Here is a 24645-nt window from a genome sequence, read left to right on the forward strand (position 1 = left end):
ATGTTATATTCAAAACAAATTGGACCAAGAAGACTTAGAGAACCTGATTGCCTCTTGGTATATGTTGTTCCGGATTCATTCAAGAAATTACACAAAACAAAATTTCCTGCTTTTTTGCTATTCTTTATATTTGATGCCCCTTTTGATTTCAAAGTTTCTCACATGTTTTTGTATTATTGCATCCTCACAATTGTGCTGTTGTTTGTTTGTCTTTTTCATTTTTAGCAATGGCGTTGTCAGTTTGTTTTAGATTTATGAGTTTGACTGTCCCTTTGGTATCTTTCGTCCCTCTTTTTTTCATCTTTTACTTTTTAACGTTTTGATCGGGTAAATAAAGAAATGTACATCCGATTCTATCAAGTGTTAAATTTATGTTTAAGTCCTGCGCCGACATAACAATTTTTTCTGCTGATTCAGCTTGATCTCTGATCACGACAGTAGATTTGTTAATTGATAGGTTATTATGTTAAGTTTCAATATAATTCAGAAAAAAAAAACAAATGTTAACACATTAAGCACGAAGCCAAAGAATTAAGTCTTCAATGACGTTTCACCTATATTCACATTTTTTTTTATTATATGTAACCGATTTGAGAAATTACCAGAAGCCAACATTTGGGCGAGTGGGACTGAAATCTAAAAAAATAATTAATAATTGCCTTTTGATCCTCAGGTATGCAAATTTATTTATGCATCATTAGATTTCGAATGCTTTGCTTGTTTTTGAGCGTTCAATGTTTAGACCAATCCAAATCCCCAAAAACTCTGCAGATGCTTTAAATAGAAATAAGAAAATGTAGTAGGATTGCCAATGAGACAACTTTCCACTAAAGACAACGTTAAATAGTAATTAATAACAATGAGTAAAGCCAATATCATTAAAGTATCTCCCTCCCCAATTTTAGCACTGAATCAGATTATTCTGCTGATTCAGTGAAATAGTAGTACATACTTACAATAGGAAATGTGTTAATTCATTAGTGATAATCTTTTGTTTCGTTAATATTTAGACAGATCTAATCGTTATGTTAACACTTTAAACACGAAACAGAGAACACGAAAAATCACAGGTTTATATTTCATGAGACCGCAATTAAAAATTAATAGAAGCAAGGATTTGTATAGCTAGTTTGACTATACAAATCCTTGATAGAAGAGAGCAATATACGAAAGATTTTCATTAATAAATATAATTACAGAGAGAACCTAATAAACATTCACATTCTTCTGGTAATTCATCTGATGATATCGTCTCAATGTCTCTCTAAGTTTTCTGTTGCTTGTATGTAGGTTCTTTAAAAAGTAATAAACATGGACAATATTAACAGTTTTCCTTCGGTTCTCCCCTGCAAAATTTCGAAGAGTTGAGTGAACATTTTGTTTGGCTTTATAAATATTTTGATATAAGCGTCACTGATGAGTCTTATGTAGACGAAACGCGCGTTTGGCGTACTAAATTATTATCCTGGTACCTTTGATAACTATTGTTACATGTGACAACGCTTAGTAGCAATATCTAACGTTGCGTCTATTGTCATCTTATTATTCCGAAGCATCGGATATTAACAATAGTCGGTTATTTGGGTTCGTGTTGCTTTGTTTTCTGTTTTTAATGTTGTGGTTTGTAAAGATGATTGCGTTTTCGGTTATTGCCATGATTTCGACTGATAATTGCAGGGTGTCCATTTAATACCTTCTGCCTTTTTTTTTAAACAGTTTTATGAGGCTGCAATATGAAAAATATTCTACTCTCAAAAGTCACTGGTAAATTTTAGTCAATAATTTTCATAATATTCGAAGCTTTTAACCATGAAATATATTAATATTGTTATATATAAATTTGTGAAAGGGAGTGAAGAAATTAAACTGACAATTAGTTTGGAAACTTTTACCTATTATGCCTGTTTAGTTTGTTATATAATATAATGGATTTTTGTACAACTTTCATACAAGTGAGAGGTTTGGCCAGCTTTAAAACCAGGTTTAAACCATAATTTTCTAAATAAGAAAATGCATGAACCAAGTCAGGAAAGTGACAGTTGTTATCCGTTCGTTTGATGTGTTGAGCGTTTGATTTCGGCATATTATTATTTACTTTTCGTTTTGAATTTCTCTGAGTTCGTTTATTCATCAACTGAGTTCATTATTCCTTGTGACCTCTGATTAATAGAAAACCCATTAAACAAGTCTAAGAAATAAAACACAATTAATCACCAGCGAGACTGTAATGTGATGCTTTTAAATAACTCCGTTCTACGGCGTTGGTCTATCTATATAGTTTACACATCTACGTAATCCTTGACGTGATTATAAACATGATACAACCATTATAAAAACGAGAGACCTATTTCAATCTGTCCTTACTTTTCCTGAGGCAGTTGGAGTAGTACCTTTTGTTTCCTTTAAGGACTATCTAGTAAGTAAGCTTGATTTATTATTTCTTTAATGAAAGGCGGGGTTGATGTTTTTTTCTTTCTCTGAAGGTATCACTAGCCCAGTAGTCAGCACTTGAATTATCATTGATATGGTCATAACCATAAATTAACTGTTTTAAAAAACTTTAAACTTTCGAAATACTAAGGAGTTTTTTAGCCTAAGAATAGACTACATTAGCTGTATTTGGTACAACCATTCGGGTATGGATCATCAATGCTCTTTAACTTCGTGTTTCACGTCTTTTTAACTTGTCTGATTCGAAAATCACTGACAAGTCTTTTGTAGACGAACCGCCCGTCTAGCATATTTAATCTTTATCCAGGAATCAATGATGAGTTTATCTACTGTCGATATAAATATTGGAAGATGTGGTATGGTTGCAAATGAGAAAACTATACACCAGAGTCCAAATGATATAAGTCACCGTACGGTCTTCAGCAATAAACAAACCCTTTACCGCAAAAATGACCGTTTAAAAATAGTAAGTTTGCATGCTACAGGATATCCAAATCTGTGTAAGAGGTGAGTGTTCGGATTACATATAATATAGATAGAAGAAGATTTGGTATGAGTGTCAATGAGACATTATTTTCTCCATTTTAGTCACTATTTGTAAAAGTAAACCATTATAGGTCAAAGTACGGTCTTCAACTCGAAGCCCTGGTTCACTGACCGAACAGCAAGTTATAAAGGGCCCAAATAAATGAATAGTGTAAAACCATTCAGACGGGAAAACTAAAGTCTAATCTATATAATAAAAAAAGAAACAAGAAACACGTATAAGCCACATCAACAAACGACAACTACTGAACATCAGAGTCCTGACTTAGGACAGGTGAAAACACATGCAGCGGGTTTATCTACAAATCTAGCAGACTTTTAAGAGTTAATTTGTTTTGTTTCCTTGTTTTTTTAGGTTACGGTGTGTTTGTTAACTTATAATTTTATTTTTTTTGTATTTTAAATTATTTTAGTTTATTTAGTATTAGTTTCTGTAGGGGGCGAAAGGGAGCGAGTCTTTCGTTGCTAGTTTCTGGATAATTTCAACTAGATCAATTTTCCGCAAGAAAATTCATTTGATGAATACTAGTAAAGAAATTATAGATATATCTATGAAAAATAATTAATAATAGGCTAGACTGTCAGGTGATACTCTACCTTGAAACCAAAAGACTTTGTTTACACGTCTGTTTGACAGGCTTATATAAAAAAGATTGCTCTTTATTCTTCTATTTCTCACAAGAGCTGTGGAACAGTATTATCTTTTTCTTCCAATTTTGCTGTTTTTAACTTTATAGTAAGTAAGCTTATATATATATATTTATTTATGTGAAGTTTATTTGTACAATGCATTTCGACTGTCCGAAGCTAAAGAAATGTTCTGACTCTTTGGTCTTTTCAACATATTCCCCATGTCCATTTTCAATCATACATGTACTGAAACTTGTTAACTTGACGTTTTGATAAAGAGTTTCAACATAATTCGTAAATTGCTTTTTAACCAAGCGTGGAAGAACGAGTTCATTTGTTAAGGATGGAAACTAGTCCACAAAGAAACAGACGACACATTGTTGTCTTATTTTGTTAATCAACTTAATGTCTATATACATCAGATATTTTTAAACTGTGCTCAAACATTGTATACTGCTTTGTCAAATGTATTTATGCGTTATAATTTTGTTGGATTTTATTTTACATATTAATACATGTACATAAACAAGGTATAGAACATGACAGAAAGAGACAAGATGGCCATGGTATGTTTCGCAACACTAAAAACAAATTATCCAACTGCTTCTGCTTCATGAAATGTTGAACGATCTTGTAATCAATAACCAGGAGAAATTGATTACGTCTCAATGCATCTTTTTTTTTTTTTTTATTGTTTTGGGGCCAGTTAGAGCACGACTCCGGTTGAGGGATTATCTCGCTGTGTTGAAGACCCCTTGTTTGCCTTAGGATGTTTTCTGCTCTTTGGTATGGTTTTTGTCTCTTTGACACATTCCCCATTTCCATTCACAGTGTTATCTTGTGCACGAAATGATATTGATATACCCATCTGCATAATAATATTAATTCTACGAATATATTCTATAAAAATATCTTGCATCTTGTGGTTTAGACTGAAAAAAAACATTTGGAAAGATTTGAATTTTCACGGTAAAATATCTCCAATAAAGTAGGGCTATAATATGAATATTTCTTTACTCTGATTTCTGGTGTCTCTCTCCATTCTTAAATAATTCATTACATGTATGTTTCATATAATACGTTATTTTGATTGGCCAACAGCAATAGCGGGTCATTCTAAGATTGACTTTTATTTCAGAACGAAATGTTACATTCATGATGACACGAGCTTGCACAATCAAGTGAACAGGTAAATGAAAGAAAAACTTGATAAAAATCGTGTTTTAATGATCCCAGCCAAACAATTACATTATAAGTATTGAATGCTTCTTTTAGTAACTTTTTAGGTTTGTAAAATCGTTGACTGTGCGCACATTTTTAGAATGAAGCGCCTCCGTGCTTCATACAAAATATACTTCGGTCAACGAATTTAAACCCAATTGAATTTCCTAAAAGAAGCATTCAATTCTTAAATAAATGGAGTAACACATGTCTGGTTGTAATTCTTCAATACTTATCGTTGGTTATCTCAACGAGATTCATTTTCTCGCTTGAGCCGGTAACGGCGAAAGCGAGAAAAGCAATCGAGTTGAGATGACCAATGATAATCTGTTTATCGCTATTTTACTTAGGACGATGTTGTCAATTTTTGTCAATTTCATCAACAACTCCACGTGGTTCCTTTAGTTTCTAACGATAATTTTCCATCTCAAGCGAGTAGCATGATATGAAAATTATCACAAAAAAAAGATCAAAGGAAAAATGCACAAAATTACGGAAGCGTATTAGCGCCACACATTTTTTTTTTTAATTTTCTTCCTATGTTTGCGTTACAATGCAAAGGTTGCGTAATAACGCAAACCTTTGCGTTAAAACGCAAACATTTGCGATATAACGCAAACCTTTGCGTTACAACGCAATCTTTTGCGTTAAACGCAAACATTTGCAAAATAATGCAAACATTTGCGTTAAACGCAAAGATTTGTATAACGCAAACATTTGTTTCATCTTATTTCTTATTTAAGATTCAAAGGAAACAGTAGTTATTAATGGATGAGGCTGTATATATTAAAATTTATCACCTTTGTAGTCATTGCAAAGTAAAATGCTTGAATAATTAGATTATTGACTAATAATGAGCAGAATAATATAAGAACATGTGGTATGAGTGCCAATAAGAAAACTCTCCATCTAAGTCACTATTCGTAAAAGTAAACCATCATAGGCCGAAGTATGGTCTTCAACACGGAGCATTGGCTCACACTGAACAACAAACTATAAAGGCCCCCCCCCCCCCAAACGATATCCATGTTGAAAAGAAAAAAATCAACCCTGCTAATATAGCTATAACCGAATATAAATATACTTCCAAAGTAAGCTCTCGTTTGAGATTTGTGTAAAGTAGGTTAGATTCAAACAAGCTACCCGTTGGCAATAAATGTATAGAATGAAAATGTTTTATTAATAAAATAATGTTCTCTCTATTCAAATTGCTACCCAAGCATCTTAAAAATACTTCATTATATTGAAATGAAAATTCAATGACTTTCTATCAAAGAATCTTGATCATTTTCTGAGATTTAAAAAAAAATGTTTCCTTATTAATAATTTATTTTAAAAGCAGAAAGATCATTTTGTCTATTTGACTTGGAGGTTTCGCAATTGTATGACATTATTTTTGATCTTTCAATTTGAATATGACTATTTACTAAACTTTATCTATTTTCTTGTTAAATTATATACTTTTCTGATGCACAAATCAGTCATAATTTATGTATAATTGCACTTCAAGTATTCCATTATTCCTATGCATATTTATTATAATGATTTGGCCTTGTATGTATGTTTCTTTTTTTATCTACTAGTAATTCACATCCGAAATGAATGACAGACGGACATATATACAAAACTTAATGAATAATTGAAATCAAGATATTTGCGTTATAACGCAAAGGTTTGCGTTATAACGCAAAGATAGGGAAAAAAATGTGAGGCGCTAATGCGCTTCCGTACAAAATAGCGATAATAATTTCTATTATGTGTTTAAACGCATATCATTATAGTATACTTCCAGTGGTAATTCGATGACATTCCTTGTATAATTGTCCTTTTGTGTGTGTTATTCCTTAAATGGAACAATTCTAAATAAGGTCAGTTACCTAGCTATATTTTTGACTGGATGTTTGCTAGCAAGCCTGTTAATTGAGAGAGACATAAACGAGTATAAAAATATAGAATTATATGATTGCAAATGAAACAGCTATCCAACAAAGACAAAAGAACAAGGTTGTAAACATCTACACGTATTCGTACGGTGAGTGTTGTACAGTGTATTAGTAATTCAATCCGATTGGAGGTGTTTCGAAGATATTTTACGGTGTACGTGTGCATGTAAAAGCTATCGAGTGAATTAAAAGCATACATTGCTAATGACATGAATTTTGTTTTACTTCTTCGGAACACAGGTATGTAATTTCCAGTTCTTTTTATAGTTTTTTGTACTCTTTATTGTATAAACATGAATGTTCTATTGAATGATTCGTTAAGAGAACAACAAAAATAAAAACAACTTTAAGGTTAGAATATTGGCATATATCATTTCATTTCAACGCTTTGTTTTTTGTTTTTTTGTGTTCTTGTTCGGCGATTCGAGCAAGTTCTTATAAATTACCGAGTAAGATTAATGCTATTCACTTAAAAATTAAATCTGATCTAAGTTTTACTATTCGTTAAGGGAAATGGGTTATTCATGAACTAGATCAACAAGTAGAGTCTGTCGTGATTCTGAATAGCTTTTAGTAAAAATTTAAATCCACTGTGCTTTATTGGTGACTGCTAAAAAACTTTGAATGACGCTTTTTATTATTGATCAAATTTAGAAAAAGGCGGCAAAATATTTCTTTGCCAATTTGATGCTACTTTTTGTTATTCCGTTCGCCTGGTTTATTTAACGGCGTTAAACGAAAAGAACGGCCTTATCGCTCAAACGAAATTACTTGAGGAAATAGAGTTCAAATTGATTTTTTCTAATTTTCCACAAAAAGAAACATTGAAGCTAATCACAAATTATAACGTGTACTTAAACGTGCATTATATAATGCGTATAAGTAAGCTTCCGATTAATTTTGCAAAGATCATACTAGATAAATTATCTTCTAATTTATCGGAATAACTATTCGAGAAAAACATTACATATAAAATTATGTATTATCATATACCAAACATGTCCAATCCGTTAGGTAAGATTCGTCTTATAAACAGTTTTTGCATATATCTTTTAATAAAGGAAAGCGTTTATTGTAAGTGCGCATGCAGAGCACATATTAATTGTAAATGTATATTAGTCAATGTTTAACACATTTGTATATCACACTTTCGTGGATTGAAGTCCATGCCACCCTTGCATGCTACAGGTGAAATAGATATCTTAATATTGACATTATTCTGTTAAAAAAAAACTAAACGTTTGAATCCAATCAAAATTGTATGCTCTAAATATAGATTTTCCATAGGATGTAGAAGGCAAAGTCATTTGATGTTCATGATCTTATTAATGGGTTAGCTTCTGCTGTTTTATACAATTTATAATAAATATCATTAATTAGGCCGAAGTATATTGAGAAACAAACAAGCGACTTTCCTCTCTATTAAGAAGTTACAGTAGTGCTATAATGTTTAACTACTAGTATCGTAAAGCCAATTGAACACATATACAAACATAAAACCCAATAAAGAATCATATATACATGTACTAGGATAGGACAGTGGCCAAGCCTGTTACAGCGATTTCATTGAGTGTGTACCTAAAGGTAATATATTTGGTTAGCTTGCTTGCTAGCTGACCCTTGACGTCATTTTAAGGTTAGGTCAACTACTCTCCTTTAAGAATAGACTATTCCGATAGATAACCAATCTATATGTCTGTAGGACTAGGCTACTTTAAAAAACCTTACATAATAATGACTTCATGGTTCAGCTAGCAAGCAAGCTAACCAAAGATATATTACCTTTAGATACACACTAAATAAAATCAGCTGTAACTCTATAAACATTTACTACATTGGACTTGGTCAACAAGTCACAATATTGCAATGTAATGTGCTTGGTGGCACTGTCTTAGATTCAAATGGTAATCCATTAAAATTTTTAATGAATATACTTATTAATGGTATATTTGTCAACCATACAGTACATAATTTGAATGTCAAAAAAAGCATTTGTTTATAAAACTGGTGTTGTCTATAAACTTGGTGTTGCCTTTTTGACGCGTTAGGCTTTATTTGTTACGTTAAGATGTCGACTATCGAATCCTTAAGCTTTTTACATTCGAAGAATCAGTTTCAGTCAATGGAAGTACGTTTGATTTCAATGTTTATCTCTTTTTTCATTGTTTTCCTTATTTTAATTCCCCTATGTGTATCTCGCATTATTCTAAAATTTATTATTTTTTATACGTATAATGAAAAAGAAATGATTGAATCTAATTGAAGCTCATCCTATATCTCTGTATGTCAAATTAAGCTGGGTAAATGTAATTTATAGTTCACTGATTACTTAAGATATTTATGTAACGAATTCGACCGATTTTATTAGTATCATTATTTATTTTTCCAACCTACTTTATGCATGGCGTCCTGAACATGCATGAACTATTTGCCCCTGGACGTTAAGGAACTTACAAGCAATCATTTAACATGTCTCAAAAGAAACATTACACTGCAAAATATTTATTAGATTATTCATATTAAGCTCGAAATAATTCTTAAGACAAAGAAGAATAAACATTATCTGAAGTATAAAAAAAATCCTTTTTATGAATGTTATTTTAAAATGTGTCACTGTCTACGTCACACACATTGTTTGCCCATATTCCCTTACTCAGAATTGTTCAGTGTGTCATTACATTTCTTTGTGTTCTTAAACAAATATATGGGTGGAATTGTAGCTGTCACTTATTGGTCTATATTTATGGTAAATTATCAATTTATGCGTATAGCTCCCTACTCAAAAAGATAATTTTTCAAATGAAATTTTGAGTACATAATTATTTATTTTTCTTTTAGATTTTTAAAATGTGCTAATTTAACCTGTAAAGTACGGAGGTGTTGATTTTATATCACTTTTTCCTACTCTAGTTAAATTTTATCTTAAAATAGATTCTGAAATATGAATAGAAATTAGGAGAAAGTAATATTACTAGTTAAACATGTACATATTTGATTTGAGAAGACAATTTATCCATGTGTGGCATTGCATCTCATTGGAATAAAAATATTACAATACCCGGGTGGTTATGATAAGACCCATGGAACGTCATACGATTTAAAAATTAAGTGCTGAAAATAAACTTATTTCAAAGTAGTTTAGATTATACTTTTATATACAAAATTGAAAAAAATACCCACCTTTAAGTATGCTTTTTGGAGGACTTGTTATTACTTACTGGTTATAATTTGGTGTTGAAAGACACTAGTTACGACAAACAGTGGCGGATCCAGGGGGGGGGGGGGGGGTTCGGGGGTGCGCACCCCCCCTTTATTTTTGCCGATCAATGCATTTGTATCGGGACATATGTTTTGCACCCCCCCCCCCTTTGCCCTGGGTTCCCTGGGTTAGCACCCCCTTTCGAAAATTCCTGCATCCGCCCCTGACAAAGGAGTAGGGGCAATAAGGCCCTTATTTGGCCCATAAATTACTCCAAATTATCATTCATATTCTTAAATTACTGAAAACTTGACTAAGGTACAAAGTATTCATAGAAACAAAACAAATTTGACATTGAACAAGTTACCATGGCAACAAATCATGACTTAATATGCATATTATGTACAATTTCGTGATTTTCCTTGTTTTTCATCAAGTATATTTTAGATTGAAAAAGTATGTGCGCACCCAAGAAACAACTTTATATTTGGTGTGATTATTTTGTTGTTTCTTGGCTGCGCACGATGTTTCCACAACAGAAATAAAGATAGGAAACTGCATAAATTTGGTATTTTTCATCATTTTTGTGAAAACAGTACATACTATGACGTAATTGTGACGTCATAAGATGAAAATCTTTATGTTATTTAAGGAATGACTGTAATATTTTTTCTGTCTATGAAGAAATAACATACAAAATTTGGTGCACGAAATAACATAAAAAATGTGGTGCACACTGTTAAATAACCCGCTACGCGCGTTATTCAGTGTGCACCACATTTTTTATGTTGTATGTATTTCGAATAGACAGAAAAAATATTACAGTCATTCCTTATAATTTAATTCTAAATTCCATTTTAAACCGTAGAAAACCATGAAAAAACGCTGATGACGTCACGGTCACATGACTAAATTATGTCTATGGGCTGATAACAAAATAACGTCAGCCAATCAGAAGACGCGTTACATCCAAAATTAAATTATTCATTTATATTTATTGACCCTATGCATTTCTAAACATTATGTGATAATTTGAAATAGTTATCAAACACTTTATTTTTTTGGGCCAAAATCAGGCCTTAATGCCCCTACTCCTTTTTTTCAAATCACCTATTGCAAAACGTTTACAAAAGAATTTTCTGCTGGTAATAACATTAACGGTACCAATTTTCCTGCACCAGATGCGCATAAATTTCTAGTTACATGTATGTTTCGAATTTTTATCATTATTATATCTATGGACAAACTGCACATAAAGTTTCTTTAAAAAAAAAATAACACCGCCCTCTGTATGCATGCGCTTGAAGGAAACGGCATACATCATGTACAGAATGGCAAACCCGATCATACCATTATTTTGATTTATTTATTTTATGAATATAGTTTTTTTTTTTTAATTTATAAAACATCAATATTAAATTAACTAAGGAATTTTCAAATTTATTTATCTTTTGATAAATGATTTGAAGACATCAGATTAATTTAAAACAAATAACAATTAAGAGAAAAATAAGGCAAAAGAGATGAAAATCAACCCAAACAACAAAGCGAAACAATACCGCCCCTGCTGCAACTAGGACGTGATCTGAACGCACTAAATGAACACGAAAGTCTAATATTTTAAATTTAAGTAATTAAGTTTACGCAAACATGTACTTGGCAATTTTGAATTCTAGAATGACCAGAATGTATATAATATCTTCAAATACCTCCATCATATGTGTAGCCATTACATCATAAAACATCATATTTGTAGCCATTATTGTAACATCATAAAACAGGGATGACTTCATTGAGACACGTGACTTGTGATTGACTTCTGAGAAGTTGTATGATATTTATCACGTTAGGTTTTGTTTCATTTCCGGTCTACAAAGGAAATCATTTATCATTTATCAAATAAACCCATTCTCATCACATGACAGATATCAATTACATAGGTACAAAATAACATAGGCTGAAAAGGGATAACTTTTTTTTTAATATAGATTTCATTGTTGGCTGAATGTGGTTCCGACCATTCTTTTTTTTAAAAGGGGAATGGGTTGACGGCCATTTTTTCAATGAATGGACCGGTGCTGTTAAAAATTAACGAAAAAATCCCTGAACAAGTGGTAATTTAAAAGTAGCTTATGAATATCAATTACAGTCGCTAGACTCATTTGTCATTTGACCTGTAAAAGTGAAAAATCTTAAATTATTCAGAGTCCGCCCATATTCTACAGTGTTTCCAATTGTTATGAGTGATTTGTATGTGTTCTGTTGTCTTACATATAATATTTGCTATTAAATGTAAGCAGTCTATCATAATGATAATAATTAGATACACAATATCATGCAGTTTTTCTATTAAGAGTACTTCTTCGTCTTAAATAAACAGTTGTTTGTCAATATGGTCTTTTGTGTAGTTTAAACATATTTATTTATAGTGGATTGGGAAACAAGTTATTGCAACTTATATTAATCCCTTTCCACGTTGCGGGTGCGAGTTACGTCTTTAACGTGCAAGAAATATGGCTCCCTCTTAACACGGGTCAGCCATTTTTATCTTCCTCTTTTGACGGACTATCCTTGTTTCCTCAAGACCATACTCGCAAATGATGTCAAGGGAGAGCCGAAATTTATTCCCTGAAATTGTCTCCTCGGAACGGTAATCGAATCAGGAACCCTTGTGTTAGTAGTCAGATGCACTATACCAATACACGACGGTAATTTGTTTATCTTCACAACAAAGAAAGTAATGGAAACAGACAACCTTTATGAAATTTAGAAATGCGCGAATAAAAATTTGGTCGAATTAATCTTTTATATGAAAGTTATCTACGTCGACTTCCTGCATGTATGACTTGAGACAAAATAACACTAAAACAAACAAAAATAGTTTCAAAAGAAACCTCTTGAACCCTTATTCGGCTACTATCTTGTTTCAGCTATACCATGGACGTATAATATTGACCTTACTTCCATGGATATACTAATAAGTTTATCAGAACTGCAAATCTTAACGGGGTTTAACCGAATCTAACAATTGTATAAAAGATAGCTTGTACTTGCTATTGTCAAAATTGAATTCTTTCAACGTAGAACGCTAGAAACAAAAAACACCGTGAAAAACTCGTGACTGAGAAATAATAATAACATTTAAAGCAATAACATGTATGAATGACGAAATTAGCATTACCCTTTTAAACCATACATCCTACATAGCGTCGTATATTTATATCGGATTTTTAATTCAGATTTATATTTCATCAATGACGGTGTATTACATTTGTAATTAACCGCCCCGAAACGGTATAATGGTCACGATACCATTAAAACACCTTTAAGTACGGGGGTCAAGATGTATCACAGAAATTAAAACCACCATCAGTCATGTCCGTTTCAAGCTACAGATGAGGGAGCATTTAAGAATTGAATGCTTCATTTTATAAATCCATTTGGGTGTAAAAGAATTGACCGAAGATCATTCTAATAATGTGCGCACGGTCAACGCTTTTAAAACCCTAAGAAATCACAAAAAGAAGCATTCAATAGTTATAATTACATTTTTTAGCTGGGATCATGTAAACACGATTTCTGTTTTTCTTCTTAAATTTTCCTGTGCACTTTATGTGTAAATACGGAATGTTAATTTCAGAAGGACGCAAGATTGCTGTTAGCCAATCAAAATAACGTATCATAATGAAACATACATACAATGTAATTGTAAAAAGTTATATTAGCTTAATAAACGAAAAACAACGTATGATTATTTCTATCTTATCCGTTCATCTCTTTTTTGACAAAAGTATAATTAAAAAGCAACGTCGACTCGTGTAGAAACATTTAATGCAAAGGCGGAGTATATCTTTTTTCTATATATATATATAAAATTGAGAATGGAAATGGGGAATGTGTGAAAGAGACAACAACCCGACCATAGAAAAAACAACAGCAGAAGGTCACCAACAGGTCTTCAATGTAGCGAGACATTCCCGCACCCGGAGGCGTCCTTCAGCTGGCCATATATAACAATAACATCTTCATGCCTTATATATCATGTACTGTAGTACGCCGCTAGATTAAAACTGACGAGGAAAGGTAACACACGGCCAGCGAAAGCTCTTTTTTTTGAGAGCCCAGGTGGTCGTGTGGTCTAGCGGGACGGCTGCAGTGCAGGCGATTTGGTGTCACGATATCACAGTAGCATGGGTTCGAATCCCGGCGAGGGAAGAACCAAAAATTTGCGAAAGCAAATTTACAGATCTAACATTGTTGGGTTGATGTTTAGACGAGTTGTATATATATATATATATATATATATATATTTTTTTTTTTAATTTATATCATGATCAGATGAATTTGAAGGTTATTCCAGAGAGTAACTTGTACTTAACTTTTGCTATACAACTGTTGAATGAATTGTCAATCTAAATATATATTTATAAAAACATAATATTGGAGAACCTAACTGATTTATTATGTATTCGTGTTTTTGGTGTGAAACATTTCCTGGGGGGTATTCACAAAGGTCGCCCTCCTACATTCATTTTGTGAATTCATTGTACTTATTTTTCAAAATAGTGTGGGATATCTTCACATGAATATAAAATAAACATTTGATGTTTCGCTATTTTCATTCCCAAAATCGTGTTCCATTAGACTAAATGTAAATACTACGTTTATTTTTTTTTGTCATAAGATTTATATGAATTCAGTTCTTTCAAGAGAAGACGTTTCCCCAGTTTTTGGTGTGGTTCCTGTTGCTTAATCTTTAGTGTTCTATGTTATGTCATGTGTACTATTGTTCGTCTGTTTGTCTTTTTCATTTTTAGCAATGGCGTTGTCAGTTTATTTTCGATTTATCAGTTTGACTGTCCCTATGGTATCTTTCGTCTCTCTTTTAAGTAAGTCTTTGTGGCTTTTACTAATAACATAATTGTGAAACACGCACAAAATTATGAACAATACTCTGTGAGTAAAAATTATTGTTTATAGATATAGGAAGATGTGGTGTGAGTGCCAATGACGGTTATAGAAAGTATATGCAACTATTGTATACAATGAACCCCCTTTTTAAGTTTTATTTGATGGATTAGTTCTACTTTATAATAATGCTTCAGATACAGTTGTTTATACCCTTGTTCTATAATTGGTTCTAAAATCTTGTTGTCTCATTTACAATCATACATGTACCACATCTCCTTATTCTTATAGTCATACAAAGAGATAGGTATTTAACAAAAGGATAGTATATGCAGAAAGTATACTCTTATTTAGAAATAAACATAAAGTCTAGCTAATACTGATATGTCAATAACTGTATTTAGATATCAAGCATTTATCATATTTTCCCATAAAACAACGTCAATTGCTGAAAGATCCCTCCTAATTGTTTGAAACTTAGCCTTTTAACCATTATAATACCTTGGTGTGAAGTCGATAAACCCAATCGGGCTAACATCCTCATATGTGTATCAAATACTCATGAAGGTGGTAAAGGGTTGTTTTCTTGCAACGTGTTTTGCCAGTTTTATATCACGTGCAGCTGTGACAAAGGTTCGTTATTCACCGTTTTCGTGAAATCGGTAAAAAGATCAACGTGCAAATGTAATACGAGTACTTTGATTCATGTACATTCGAGTATTGACTTAAGTTTCAATTGTCATCAAATATAGCCACCTCAATTACAGCCAAACCTGCAATAAAGGCCAACAACTCGTCAACTATTACGGCCACCTCAATTACAGCCAAACCTGCAATAAAGGCCAACAACTCGTCAACTATTACGGCCACCTCAATTACAGCCAAACCTGCAATAAAGGCCAACAACTCGTCAACTATAACGGCCACCTCAATTACAGCCAAACCTGCAATAAAGGCCAACAACTCGTCAACTATTACGGCCACCTCAATTACAGCCAAACCTGCAATAAAGGCCAACAACTCGTCAACTATTACGGCCACCTCAATTACAGCCAAACCTGCAATAAAGGCCAACAACTCGTCAACTATTACGGCCACCTCAATTACAGCCAAACCTGCAATAAAGGCCAACAACTCGTCAACTATTATGGCCACCTCAATTACAGCCAAACCTGCAATAAAGGCCAACAATTCGTCAACTATTACGGCCACCTCAATTACAGCCAAACCTGCAATAAAGGCCAACAACTCGTCAACTATTACGGCCACCTCAATTACAGCCAAACCTGGAATAAAGGCCAACAACTCGTCAACTATTACGGCCACCTCAATTACAGCCAAACCTGCAATAAGTACCAACATCTCTATCAATCAATGACATGTCGTCAGTTCATTCTCCTTGTGTCCACATATTCTTTTTTATCCCCAATTCAACTGACGCATCTCTTATAAAGTCAGTTTTCTTTAGTCCCTAATGTAACCTTAACTTAAAATTTTGATTTAAATTTTACTTTAAAGTTAATAAATAACATTTAATTAAAATCTTTTTCAATATTTGGAAAACCAGACAAATGTTATACTTTTCAGAAACGACTGCAATTGTAGTTAGTTTGTGATCTTATGTCATCAGTCTTTAAGAAAACATTCCATGACCTTTAACCAAACTATATATTAGATCAAAATAATTTCAGTTATTACAATGAAAAAGAAGCAGTATTTACATCTAGTTAATGTACATGCATCATGATAGGGTATCAGGAACTTGTTCTGTTTGAGTTGAACAGTCTCAATAACAGTTATAAAAGAAAATTCATTGTTGAAGGTCGTAAGGTGACCTACAGTTGTTAATGTCTGTGTCATTTTGGTCTCTTGTGGAGAGTTGTCTCATTGGCAATCATACCACATCTTTTTTTTCATATCTATATTCTAGTTTTATTATGATAAAATGACGAGTGTATTTGTTTCGTTTGAGTGAGGTTTATTATAAAGAGGGTGAAGACTTGGTACTTTTCTTGTATGTCGATTACCCTTTTATTTGCACAACAAAGGATTTCAAACTACCATATGCGTAACTTTACCTATATATTGTTATTTTATATAAAAATCAGAAGGTGTGGCATGTTCACCCTTAACAAAACTCTTGACCAGTGACCAAAACTCTTGACCAGTGACCAAAAACGACAAAGAAGTTAACAGCTATAGGCCGTTGTATGGCTTTAAACAATGTGCAATAATTACTTTATATAAAAATACGAACTACGGAAGATGACGTTGGTATTTAACGTCCAGTCGCAAACATTACAAATGATAACGTGCATAAAAAGACAAGAACTGAGCCATGCTTTGTACAAGACAGGCACGTTTGTTGTTTGTTTTTTTTTTTTTACATGGAAGCCTAACATGTCACACGAAGCGGGCACATTTCCCCGAGCCTACCAGTCTTTGCTCTTACTCATAAATGTTGCAAACTTGGTAATTTTAAATTCATCAAACCATTTGTTTAAGTCATTAAACTTGGGATTATATCAAATTTCGATATTTGACACAAAGACATCGAGTCTCATTAATTTGATTTCAAAAGGATCAATTGTTTCATATTTCTATGTAAATTTCCATTGGCTATGATTATTAAGATACAAATCCAACGTGAGGTTAAACATTTTCTAGGAAGACAAGTGTAAATAATATCTTTCTGTCGAGGAAATTAATTTCTTCTGTATTACATAAAAGAACAACGAACGTTGGTGATAAATTAGACAATAACAGTTCCATCCCACACCTGTCTTCAGCGATTTGATCGTGATTAAAAAAAAAAACGTTTCGATGACTTGAAAATACGAACCAACCAGATACTCTGTCTCTTTTGAATGTTTTAAGCGCTAACGCAAGCACGCGATTTTATTATCAGGTAAGAACCACTATTTCAATATTGACTTGCTTAGTATAGTGACATGAACACAGTTGTAATTTAACATGAAAGAGCGATATTTATTCAAACAAAGAAGAAGGTAAGAAAATAATTATGATTTTTATTATTTAAACTGACATTTTTTTACTACTGATATTTGCGTTTTTGATTGGAAAATTTTATCTTTTATTATTTTTAGCTCTTTAAAAAAAGTAACCAGCAGATTTGCACATCTTCGTCTTTGACAAGAATATATCTTCAGACGTAAGTTTCTGGAAAGAACATTTATCAAAATTATAAACATATTTAAAACCAATTGAAACCCAATCGTAAGAATTAAAAAAATAAATCAAATTATATATAATCAGTGTTGGATGTTTAACATTATCAAGTAATATTCAGAAATATACATATTCTGTAATTCTATTATTTTCTCCCGCATTCTAAAAATCACAACTTTTACATTTTCATTAATTTTAATGACAACACTATACTGATATTAATTTAAAAACTTGAATCATAAGGAAGCTAATGAGTTCATTAAAAGATCAACCGAACATTTGCTTCGAACGCAGTTGACATTTCAAATCCTTATTAAGAAATATATCCTTAAACACTTCTAGAATTCTAAACAAAGTTCTGCCAGTGCATTTTCGACATCACCTTGTACAGAAAAGCGTCTTCGAAAGCATGATATTTATATAGTGTTGTTTCCATTTACTTTAAGTCTTGTGACTGTAAGTTAGCATTTTTTTTGGGAGATATTTTCATTTCTGTATAAAGTCTTAAAAAAGAACTTCTCTAATATGTAGAATTGATCATTTCTGAGGGAAAGATAAGTTAGAAAATTTCCCATTAGGTTTACATTTTTTTTTTTTGAAGACATCTTATTCCCCGGCTTTACAGCATAAACTTTTACCTCGTTCACCACCTATTATCTGGCAAGCGATAAATTAAGGCATTATAAAAAAAAAAAAAAAAAAAAAAGTAATCCGCTGGCTGAGGGAATTTGGGCTTCCGTAAAAATGTTCTCTTTACTTGCTAACAATACGTTAAAACACTTGTGGATAGTTGTCTCATTGGCAATCATATCAGATCTTCTTATTTTTATATTAACCATGCATACTGAATGTATCTACCGGAATTCAGTTGCCTAGTTGTAATTCGGTGGTTGAATTGTCGTGGGTCGTTGTGTGTTACTGTATATCATATTTATCTTTCATTTATTGTTTTGTTCATAAATCAGGCCGTTAGTTTTCTCGTTAAAAATGTTTTATATGACTTTGTATCAATCAGGACCTTTTTAAGCTTGCTATGAGGTAGAATTTTACATTGTTGAATGGCGTGCAGTGACCTATAGTACACTTCTAACGTTTACGTCGTTTTTGGTCTCTTGTATATGAAGAGTTGTCTCATTGACATTCGTACCACATCTTCATATTTTTATATTACAAGTATAAAACCAAGACTACGTCTCTGAATTGAATAATTTTACCTATGTAAATTTATCAGTGACTTATTGCAATTACAACATGTCGCACTATTTCTTAGACCAGAATAAGTTCGATACCAAAACAACTTAATTTGTTTGCACAATCGGACCATAAAAACAAATCTTGCAATATGTTTGAAGAAAAAATTATTCGACCGTTAATAAAAAAAAGAGAGACAAACAAAACCAAAAGGATATTCAATTCCATAAGTCGAAAATCAACTGACCATGGCTAAAAACGAAAAAAGGACCAACATACAAATAACAGTATAAAACACAACACAAAACCAGTCAACAACCAGAGGTGCTCCAGAACATGTACAATGTATATGAGTGTTGGTTGAGATAAGGTTTGGAACACATTGGAACATATTCGTTGAAGAAACATTTCCACCAACTCCCATGCGGATTGATAAGAAACTGATATCTTTATTTAAAGCCAGTATGAAACCGATTACCTACTTAATTTACCCGAGTGATAATTATATCGAATTGATTGTTTCGGTTTGCGTCTTAAACATCGAATAAACTTTGATATTTACAGTTATTGCTCTTCGTTCGACCGGCAATAATTACAAAACAATATATAATTAACGATTCTTAATAATAAGGTAATCTATAGTTTCTTTCGTTGATCTAAAGTGCATTGACAGGTATTACCTATAGGAACGAATAACCATGCTTCATTTAATAATGTATGGTTTTACAATAGCAGAATAGAAATACGATTGATTCGTCTGAACTGACTTCAGACGCTAAATTAATGTTGATGCACGGGGGTAGTCTTTGTACAAGAGCTCATTGCACACGATGCATATGAATATCCATTTTGGTTTTTGAATACTAGGTCAATTAATGACTGCTGTTTGAGGACTCTTGTTCAAGATGTATAAATGAATTGAACTAGAAATGACTGTCGTAAATGTTGAAGGTTTTTCGCATTGTAGAACCCTGTTAAAACCCATTTCTTTTGAAAGTGTATAATTTGGACTGACCGTGAAGTTTTAGAATATATCTTGAAGTTACGTGTATTTGTTATTCTTAAATGGTTCTACTAGCACAATTTAAAACCAGGAAACGATTAGTGATTTCAGCAAGATAAATTTGAATGGTAATGATTGCAGTATCCCTTTGACACGTTACAAGGATGGCACTGAACAAATTAAAGAGTTCTTCTTTATAAAAATCAAAGTCAGCCAAACAAAAAGTTTATCATGATAAGGTTAATCGTTAATCTGTGTCAGAGATAACATAAATAAGTTCCTTTTTTTGTAGCCACAACCCTGTCCTCCCTGTTCTCATTTACGACTATCACTGGACGATAGCGAGATAAAATCGCATTTTTATGATATGAACAACATGGCGGGTGTCATACAAAAGTGGAACAGGACATAGTCACATCACTGGAGAATCTGATTTCAAGCAGATTATGGGCGAATATTTATGTTGCTCAATCTTCACTTTTCTTTAAGTGTTCTTCAGATTGTTGTTACATCTTCTTGGTTTCTTTTCGTTATGGAGTTGTCATTGTCCTTTTTTATTCCGTTAACTTTTTTTTTTATTTGAACTACCACTTGAAATGTCATTACAAGCAAAACAGCAACTAGTGCTACTTTAATGACTTGAAATAACGACTTTATTTGCCACAGACTTTGTTGAAACTATCCCATTTATAGCACTCATCTAATCGTTCCTCGATAAATTGCATCACTAATACTATTATTCTTGCCAAAGAATTGATAAATAAATCAAAATGAATATCAATACGTTAAAATAAGTGTTCAATTTTTGAAAATCAACGCTGTTGTGTCCTTTGCTGTCCTTTTAAAGTCAAATTATTCTGATATCTAGTTTTCTTTAATATCTCATATGGTGGTCAAGGACGTCTGAAATGAGCTGTCCCTGACCTTTATATTCTCTTCCACTACTTACGGTTTCATTAATTAGTAGATTAAGAAACAGTCGTTTGCTATGCATTTAGGTCATACCTAATTCCACTGATAAATCCAGGATACTGTAAGGAAATGACTGACCTGAGTTGAGAGTTTAATAGACTGCATTTAGGACACCTCAAATCCCATAGAATTAAATAAACTTTAATTTGCTGTTTTAAATGCAATAGGAATCTTTTTAAAAAGAGTAAATGGCTTTTTGTTAGAAACATATTTTGGTTTAGACGCTATTAATTCAGAAACTTAAAGATTTGAATGTGCAGCATATGCACATTCTACGCGGCAATTATAAGTTGTAGCAAGAGTTTTTCGGCTCAGAGTCGGAACAAAAGCTCTTATTAGTTGATTTTGACAATTGCATTATTTTATTGGGATGTAAATAAAGGCAACAGTAGTATACCGCTGTTCAAAACTCATAAATCTATGGACAAAAAACAAAATCGGGGTAACAAACTAAAACTGAGGGAAACGCATTAAACATTAGAGGAAAACAACGACACAACATTAAAATGTAACACACACAGCAACGGACTAAGCATTAGACAAAATCCGATGAGAATAACCAATATAACATCAAAACCAAATACATGAATTTGGGATAGAAAAGTACCGTGACACGTCTTAAAGCGTGACGGAAGAACAATTTGTATGACCAATAACTGTGTATGCTAAAACCATGGAAATGAGTTGTTACAATTGTTTTGTGTGTTTTTCCCTATGCCTTGTTATGTACATGTAGTTGTCATGAGAACGTCATGCATGTTGATTTTTATTGAAAAATACTATTCGATATTGGAAAGCCTCGCGAATGCATTCAGCCAATAGAAAGTACAGATTCGAATGAAACATACATGTAATGTGATCATTCACTGACGGTAACTAACAACAAATAATGATAATGATTATAAGTTCTTTAAATGAAATTAAAATCATTGACACTAAGTATTTTATGCTGATATCCACGGAAATTCATAAAGGTTTGTTTGTTAAATTTACGATTTATTTCAGAAGAAAAGATAGTTTCGGACCGGTTTAGATCTTGACATCATACATCAGTATTGATACATGTCTAATATCTTAAGTCACTGTTTTTCTATATTCATAAAAAAATTATGACATATACATTGTACATGTAAGCTGAAAACGTTAAATATGTAGACAACAAATATCCTTGACGCATTGTAATGCCTTTGTTTTTACATTGACGTACAATATATATATATATTTTTTTGTTTATCTGAACTTGATATATTTGTTTTCTTCCTTTACTTATTATTGCAGTTTAATATCTTATGGATCGGTCTGTGTGTATCATCCCAGACGGATAGATTGTTATTCGTCTATGGTATTACCAGGGAGTAATTGGCGATTTCCACAATGTACTACGAATAACAAGGGAAAACTATATGCAGTTAAATTTTCATTTAGTAGTAACTGCTCTGAATTGTTTCAAGAGTGGCAATACAATTGTTATTGTTGATTTCTATTTGACAGGAGACTATCGGGTTACAATTCAGAATCTTGATTAAGTTTTGTCTTATGATTACTGTCATGTACTTCGAGGCTTCATAGAATCGTTGACCTTTTTATTTTATCACTTTTCCCCTAAATGTTTTTTTCTTTAAATAATGCCACTTCAAAGGACCATTATAGGCATGGAACTTAAACTAAGGGTTGTCTGAGGGTATAGACATTTGGTTACTGGGCTCGACTTCTCCTAGCAAGTCGATAAACCTAGTAATAGATAGAGGGGTAATATGTTTTTGTAGTCGGGCTTTCAGGATGTTTTAATACGGAGCTAATTAAGTCGAAAAGGGAACTCTGATTCTAATACGTCTTTAAGGACTAATGTTATGCTGTCTAAACGTTAAATAATTCTTGCAATAGCTATTCCCACGTGATCTGTTGCAAGAAAAATATGCATGGAATATTTGCATCTGGACATAAGACATATACAATCAAGCATGCAATGCAAATTCCATAGCTATGAAAGCAAATACGTTTTAAATTTTTAAGTTCATCACTTTTTGTATTTATCATATAATTGGCCGTTTCAGAATCTAAGGAATCATGGGTAATTACATTGTTCTTACCCCAAAATGAAAATAACGTCACGTCATTGGTTGAATTTCCATTGTTTCTGACATTTTTAACCAATCACGACGCTTTGGTGTACGCTTTTGAAAATATTACCTAGAATGCATTAGATTCTGAAACGGCGAATTGGTGATTCTGCTTTAATTTGCACCTAAGGCTGACTGAGGAATAGATATATGAAATATGGTCTTTTTCCGTAAAACCCTTGTAATAGAGGGGAGTCCGTTGAGATATAGATATATGAAATATGGTCTTTTTCCGTAAAACCCTTGTAATAGAGGGGCGTCCGTTGAGGAAAAGATATATGAAATATGGTCTTTTTCCGTAAAACCCTTGCAATAGAGGGGCGTCCGTTTGGTTTTTCGGGATATACTTTTACACAGCCTCGTCCTGTCAAATTGGGGACGATATCTATGTAGACATAGTACCACGCTCTGTGCACGTTACGAAACCCATGATACAAGTCTTTGATAGGTCTGTTGGTAGCCAGTTGCAAGGCATGTTTTTTGTCCCTATCCAATATACACTCATTTTCAATTTGCAGACCAGTTTTTTTGGACCTTCATCCAGAACCGCCTTTATTACATGACCTATATACATACCTATTGTTTATTTTGTTAATTTGTGATTGTGCTTAACATGGATGAAATAATTGACATTAGACGTTAAGCAGTCAATCAATTAAAGATAAATTGAAATTTTTCAAATTCGTATTTGTTATATAATTAGAAGATATGGTATGCATGCCAATAAGGTATGAATGTCAATGAGACAACTCTCCATTCAGTTCACAGTGTATAAAAGTAAACAATTATAGGTTATTATTTAATGTCTTGAACTGGCATTTTTTAAAGCAAATAATAATATTTAAACTTCACCTTCATTTTGGGTGCGTTTTCCTGTCTTCATTGAAGACTGTTACATTTTATAGAAAATATGTATTTGGCATGACATAGATGGTTTGTGCATGTTAATAGATACTCGACTATACTTCGTGTGACAATAAATCTTTTTTATGAAGGTTTTATGCCAATTCATCTTTTTAATATTACGAGAAACCACAACACGATAAGACCCCATTTAAAACAAACCACAAGATGAGAAAGAACAATAACATAAAACTATATTCAAAATTAACAGCAAGGTGAGCATCAGCAATAGGATAAAACTCCATTCAAAATTAACCACAAGATGAGAAACAATAATACTAAAACTTGATTCAAAATTAACCACAAGATGAGCATCAACAATAAGATAAAGCTCCATTTAAAACTAACCACAAGAGCTTAATTGTTTGA

At 32.3% G+C, this 24645-nt stretch overlaps 1 protein-coding gene across 4 annotated transcripts in view; it reads left to right on the forward strand.

Moving 5' to 3' along the window:
- The first annotated feature begins 6792 nt into the window (after positions 1-6792).
- Positions 6793-24645, forward strand: part of LOC143083247 (uncharacterized) — a 35356-nt gene continuing 17503 nt past the window's right edge. Inside the window, exon 1 of one of the 4 annotated variants that reach the window (XM_076259503.1) lies at positions 6793-6880. In XM_076259503.1, coding sequence (XP_076115618.1) covers positions 6808-6880 — 73 coding nt within the window. In that variant the 5' untranslated portion in view covers positions 6793-6807. Of the gene's footprint in view, positions 6881-17646; positions 17907-22110; positions 22228-24645 lie in introns of those variants that run through there. The other 3 variants (XM_076259505.1, XM_076259504.1, XM_076259502.1) reach the window with 3 other exon arrangements.

Source organism: Mytilus galloprovincialis, chromosome 7, assembly GCF_965363235.1.
Source record: "Mytilus galloprovincialis chromosome 7, xbMytGall1.hap1.1, whole genome shotgun sequence".
NCBI classification, from domain to species: domain Eukaryota; kingdom Metazoa; phylum Mollusca; class Bivalvia; order Mytilida; family Mytilidae; genus Mytilus; species Mytilus galloprovincialis.